The sequence below is a fragment of the Nicotiana tabacum genome, chromosome 7, assembly GCF_000715075.1.
Source record: "Nicotiana tabacum cultivar K326 chromosome 7, ASM71507v2, whole genome shotgun sequence".
NCBI lineage: Eukaryota > Viridiplantae > Streptophyta > Magnoliopsida > Solanales > Solanaceae > Nicotiana > Nicotiana tabacum.
This window is the reverse complement of record NC_134086.1, coordinates 131,446,737-131,453,231: the sequence shown is the minus strand read 5'-3', so window position 1 is coordinate 131,453,231 and position 6,495 is coordinate 131,446,737. Positions and strand designations below refer to the sequence as shown.

The 6,495-nt window shown below is 35.1% G+C and overlaps 1 protein-coding gene across 1 annotated transcript; it reads right to left on the bottom strand.

Moving 5' to 3' along the window:
- Nucleotides 1-420: 420 nt before the first annotated feature.
- On the bottom strand, nt 421-5,516 carry LOC107785464 (respiratory burst oxidase homolog protein B). Its single transcript, XM_075217653.1, has 12 exons — nt 4,539-5,516; nt 4,058-4,217; nt 3,482-3,530; nt 3,269-3,382; nt 2,570-2,998; nt 2,107-2,493; nt 1,916-2,011; nt 1,709-1,824; nt 1,517-1,619; nt 1,359-1,432; nt 754-1,268; nt 421-652 (listed from the first exon to the last, which is right to left on the bottom strand). The coding sequence occupies exons 1-12, from the start codon at nt 5,002-5,004 to the stop codon at nt 543-545; spliced, it is 2,619 nt and encodes an 872-aa protein (XP_075073754.1). The 5' UTR covers nt 5,005-5,516; the 3' UTR covers nt 421-542.
- Nucleotides 5,517-6,495: the final 979 nt, after the last annotated feature.

Below are 6,495 nucleotides of genomic sequence, written 5' to 3'. Positions count from 1 at the left end.
TTTTGAGTAGGTTGTCCCCCTTTCCAACTTGTTGGGTTTTACTTTATTTCTCCTTCTTTCTTTTTTCCAATCATAAAGATACATTTTGAAACTATTGGTCAGTCCAAATTAAATACATAAGAAATCCATAATGGAGGCTAAGTTGACACCTGTTTTATTTGCATATTAGGATCCAAATCAAAGAGACGAAACCTCAGAGATAAGGTGCATATATATATATATATATATATATATATATATATATATATATATATATATATATATAAAATAATAGTCTAATTTTTAGTGGAAGCTATTAAAGCAATTCCAGATAGATTTGAGTTCTCAGCATTGGCTTTACAGCTTAGAGCTTTATATTAGCTGACACTGCAATTTGCTTTCTAACATCATTCTATATTAATTGGATTCAAGCTCAGCATGCATCCCAAAAGTTAATAAAGATACAGCAGGAAAGGAAAAAAAAGAATATTATTTTACATAATAAAATAAATATCTATGGAAATTACTTAACATAATAAACAAATATTTATAAGTATTGAGCTCTAGAAGTTTTCTTTATGAAATTCAAACTTTGTGCCCGTCTTATGTGAAAAATCTTGAGATAAATGTCTTAGCTCTCCAACCAGACCTTGTGGACCACAGTAAAATACTCCTGTCAACACATAAGATTAAAAACCAGAATGTTAAACATGGAACACATTAACAATATTAATCAGAATTAACTATCATAAAAGATATTGTTAGAAAGCTAACCAATTCTTTGATCAGGATGATTAATGGTAACATGTTTGAAAACTTGGCGCCAATTTGGTCTAGCAAAATGAGTCTTGACCCTTGTCCCAGAGACAATGTCTACGCCACTTTTAGCTTGTTGGATTGATTGAAGCATTGTGATTAATGCAGACCGGGCATCGCCTTCTTCATAAACGCTGGTGCAGTAGTTGTGGAGCTCAATTAGACCTTCTTGATCGTTCTGAGAGACCTCATCCATCACACCCTTGAACCACTCGAACGAGCCTTGCTCGCGAGTTACCCAATAGAAGTAGGCTCGTTTAGTTGCAAAAGGACTTCTCTTAGTACCCTTAGTTCCACTCTCTATTACGCCATCTTCTATATCCTTTTGTTGCTTGATGTTATTGAGCACATCTTTTACTATGCTTATCAATGGGGTTGCCCCAATGCCAAGGCCTACTAAGAGGACTACGTCGTATTTTTTGTAATCTTGTGCTGGTGCTCCATAGGGACCATCAATCAAGAGCTTTGGCAATCTGTTATACATTGATTTGAATCAAAATGTGCATAGAGTTCAGGAAAAAAATCATTGAACACTTAGACATTTTAAACCTTTATTCCCTTACCTAGGCTTATAGTCGGCCTTCGCTATGTCTGCTCTTAGAAGGCCACTTTGATCACCAGTTGGAGGCTCACAAACCTAGATTTTGATCAGTACATTAATTTCCTAAAGAGTGTAAGTTTCTTAGAAAATGAAGTATTTGATGTGTTATTAATTCAATACCTTAGAGAAGAGAGTTTTGAGCTGAGATGTCCAATCGCCCACTGTTCGAATGTGCATACTTAGGTAATCATCTCCTGGAGCTGAGGAGATGGTAAAAGGATGCCTGCAAAACAAAAAAGAGAGTATGATTTTAAAGGTAATACTCCAATTTGCACTAAGTTTTATGTTTCTCTCCCTCCTCCATCAACTTACCATTGGAATGAAGAAACATCGGAACAATTCACAAAGATATACTGTCCACTTGTGTACTTAAATCCCTGAGGCTTAGACATGTGCACTGCCATTACATTTCCAGGGTATACAGCTACCTGAAAATTCAAATTTCAGATAAAGGCTCCATTCACATGTAATCAAACTAAGAATCTTAATGCTTCAAATAGTCTTAGGCTTTGGATGTACCTTCAAAATCCTCACTGTTTTGTATCCTGACCTAAATGCACGAAGCAGACGTTCACAAGCATATAGTATCATAGGCGCCACAATGTACATCCACGTCTGATCAATGTTTCAGAAAAGAAAGATATTAGATCAATTTTATGGCAAGACAAGGCATGATTAATTTGATATAATTTACTTAGTCAAGAACTTACTGTCTTCTTGTACCATTTCTTGGAGAGGTAGAGGAAGTATCCATGAATAATGAAGAGGACATAGACTATAACAAATAAGTGATGTGAGTACCAAAAAGCATTGAATCCAGTAAGTTTCTTGATTGTTGATGGGAGATTAAGTCGGTTCCTACGAAACCATGGTTGGGCTAGTATATAGGCTATGATCATAAGGACCACCATCACAACACCGGTCCATCCCTCCGTGCCTTTCACAAACCACCAGTAGTTATTTGGCCTTTCATCTCCAAAAAATGGCTTCATTGGCTCGTATTCTTCATCCGTGGCATGTAATAGCCGAGGAAAATCACATGTTAAGTGTGAAATTGCATGTAGGCCTACACCAACTGCTATTCCAAATGCAATCACCTAAACAAGAAAACACAAAAATAAGTCATTTGAGTTTAAAGATTTTCTGTTTCTATTTCTGTTGAAGTCCTTATACCTTGTGGAAATTGATGTTATCATCAAAGGGAATTATTTTCCCAAGTTTGGTCCTACTTCTTAGCCAAGTTATGGTGTTTCTGCAAACTGGCAAAAGAACTAGTGCCATGTTAAATTTTGTTGTTTCAGCACCTCCTTTTGCTACAGAGACACAGTAGCCCATAACATCAAAGACAGCCCGCCGCTTATATTGAATAAATTTCCACGTAAAGAGTCCTGCACAGATTGACAGCCACAAAGCCATCACCCAAATCCTCTTCCAATTGTCCTCAATGAAATATTCCAGCCTTCTTTTGCATCTTTTTATGGGATTTCGCTCTTTCGTAGGCTTAAGCTTCTGACTGAGCATCTGACTCAGAACTCTGCTGTTTGTTGTGAGATTCGTCGAGTGGCTTGGAGCCTGAATAAGCAATGTCTCCAAGTTGTAAAGCTGCATCGGATACATGCACTTATTAGCTTATGTCCTTGTTTTAAGAGTTTGTTATGTGAACTTTTGTTTTTACTGTCACGTTAGTTGACCTACAACATGTAACTCTTTACATCAAACCTGATTTGGTAACTTGGAAAACATAATTATATTCAGATACAACATGTTAAACTGCACGATTGTGTAGAAAATTCTTTACACCGTGAATATATATATAGCTTAAACTCTTGTTTTAAGTATGTTTTGGAGGATCGTTGTAGAGACAGAACGAACCTCAATGTATCCGACATTATCTGGATCTAATTCTTCCATGATAAGAGCTGCATACTCATCTGCATTCTGTTGGATTTTCGAGAGCTTATTTGCAGAAGCACTAAGACTGATGATCTATAAAACATTTGAACAAAGTATGAGTTTTGAGTTCTTCAGGTTTGTATAATTGCATGAATTAGTACAATAATCAGTTCCTTTTCTTTAGGGACTTACCTCTTTCACCTCTTCTTGAGTAATCCTCCCATCTGCATCTTTGTCCACCCTATTTTTTATCATGCCACAGTTAGTTATCAACAACATCGACGTGAGAACTTACAGTACAAGTTTTCCTATAGAGAACAGCAAGTTGTAATGGAACTTGTCCTGTTTTTTCTTTAACAATTTGTCAAAAATAGTTTTATCTGATAACAGAAGTTCGATTCAATTGTTGATTTTCAAACATAGTTTTTTGTTAAAACTGTTGGGATTTTAAGTATATGATATGCTTAAAATAAGGTGAATGGGAAATGGAGGGAAATAAAAAAATTTAAGTGAAATTTTAAGTTTCCCCCTGGCATTGTCCCATATTGGAAGAGGAAGAGGTTTTTTATGGATATATAAGTAATTGCACTTCTTCTAACTTTTAAAGAGTTAGAGAAGAAGACAAGTCTCGCGCCGTCGTTTTTGTTTTTGTTATTTCATTTACATTTCTGTTTATGTTATTTTATTTTCTCCAAATTGTTTTACAAATACAGATTACTAACAAACTTAATTGGGAAATTCAATATGTAAAGAGTGATAAGATCTTACATGTCAAAGAAAGTTTGCAGCCGGGCATCAAAGCCAGTATCTGTTATTTGTTCCCAGAATTCGCGCAGCTCAGCCTTGGTCACTGCTGCAGATGTGATGCATCTCTTTCGAGCTAGAGCATCAAATAATTCTTCCGCAAACTCACTTGATTCCTTCATACCTGATTACATTGACAAAATGTTATACACATATTCTTACTATGTCAGCAGTTACTATTGAAGACAAAGCAGAAATAAATATGTAGTGTCTGAGTGTCACCATGTTCATTATCAAAAACAATTTTCATGTGCTTGGTCCAATAAATTAAAAGAATCAAACTCGCATGTGAGGACAGAAGTTTCAGCGGGAATATGATGAGGTGGTCACACACTTCAACTGTTACAGTATTATTAGCAGTATAACAAATATTAGAGCGATTAATCCAAATGATAAGGTGGAAAGATATTTAACCAAAGTAGAAGAGCCATAGTAATGAACAAACCTATGCATTGACCAAACAATGATTTTGGGAGCATTCCATTAACAGCAAGTTGATCGAATCGTGTTTCAATCTCAGACCAGCCTTCAGTTCCCACATTCTTGTTCATGAACTGAAGTCCTCGTAGAGCACGAGCAGCACCAGATTTGCTCCTATCCATTTTGTGAAACTTGTTTGAAGAAGTCATCCTCTTAAGTTCCTTTGAGACTTGCCTTAGATGAAAAGAAAGCTGAGAGCCAAGTGTATTAGGCCTCTTTTCAAGCCTGCTAGCTAACAATGCTGATTCCTGATCAGCACCCTTAATGTTTTGAACCAAAACTGAATCGTCGCGAACATCAAGAGTGATCTCTACGTAGGATTCATCGTCGTTGAACCTTGAACTTCTCTTGCCACTAACTAATGGACCACTGAATCCTACACGCCTCGAGCCCCTAACACTATCTGAATCACTTGTATTCTCTATATCCATTTTGATCTATATGCCGTGTTTCGTGTGTTTGAAAATGGAAATGATCGTAACTCGCACTGATCAGATGATCGATGACCCTTGTAATAACTAATAATGACCTATGTAAGAAAAGTGTGACTGTTCGTTTGATGCCTAATGCAATGAAAGAACTACTAGTAGCATTTAGTAGTTTTGTCAAATCAAGAATAACACATGAAGCACCTTGAACTTTTGACACCTACCTTGGACAATAGGAAATAAAATATATGGTCTTTCTGAGAAAGATGTAAATAACTTCATGATATTTGAGAAAAAGTACGAAGTAAATTTTGTAAGAGATGAATCAACCTTGAAAAAAAAAAGGAAATTTATAAAAAAATGTTTAAGACTATACGGTGAGAAACTCAAGAAGAATGGTGATGTATATGTATACAGGGAAGGATGGCCTTAAATTAAAATGAGAAAAGAGAGAAGTCAGAGAGAAGAGAGTAAATCAGGGGGCGGATTTTGCATTGTTTTTGAATTTAGTTGTGCTTGATTAATGTCCAGGTAGGTTGGGGTGTTGAGTATTTCTCATTTCTCTCTAACTTCCCAAACATAACGAACTCATGTGGTCAAACACCCTTTATATTTAATAATAAATTTGTTTTTCTTTTTTAGATGAAACTGGATGTAATAAGTCAAAATTGAACGTGATAGTCCTATTACATAAGTAAACTTTATCTAATCTTGGATGTAAAATGCTAAACTTTTTCCAAGTTCGTAGGTAAAATGCTCATCATATAGGCGTATATAAGATTTTAATCAATAAATGTATAATACCATCATACTTACTGCTCCTTTGTGATTACACATAGAAACTTGATATAAATATAGTGATAGCACTAAATTGCGCCTAAGCTTTTCTAGGCAGAAAATAGTATCCAAAAAATTAGCAACTTATGGTTGAATGATAAATACTAACACCAAAATGATTAGCAATAAATTAAAGGATCTAAGTATGAGATGTATGAAATTGAGAATAACACATCAGACCCACTCTGTGCTAGTTTAACAGATAAGGAAACAATTCTTAAGACGAAAAAGTTTTCTACTTTAGCTAGCTTTTTTTCTCTTCAAATAATCAACATGCATATTTTGCTCTCACTGATTTCTTCCATTTGGATGGTAGAAAATGAAGGACAAATGAAGTTCTTACGGTTTCGATATACATGGAAATGTCATTAATTAGAACAGGTCCAAAATGATCATCTAACGCCTATGGCTACTTGATATATAGCTGTTGAATATAAGTACTGGTAGGAGTTGAATATAATGACTCTTTTGCTACATAAGATGTAAATCGAGCACATCCAAAAAATTTACTGTAGTAGTTGGTGAAAATAAATTCCAGTCGCTTTGCGATTTTTAAGTATAAGACATGAGTTAGACTACCTTTTTCGCTTTTAGCTTCTTCTTTTTTGTGGTCATTTTAACTTGAAATAAGTACTCAAAATCAGTTTTTTATTTTAT

Excerpts from the sequence above, each read along its gene's own strand:
- LOC107785464 (XM_075217653.1), bottom strand. The coding sequence starts at position 5,004 with ATGGATATAGAGAATACAAGTGATTCAGATAGTGTTAGGGGCTCGAGG. Across the intron at positions 4,218-4,538 it reads ATTGTTTGGTCAATGCATAG|GTATGAAGGAATCAAGTGAG; the intron begins GTTTGTTCATTA and ends CAATGTAATCAG. Across the intron at positions 1,269-1,358 it reads AAGGCCGACTATAAGCCTAG|ATTGCCAAAGCTCTTGATTG; the intron begins GTAAGGGAATAA and ends AATGTATAACAG.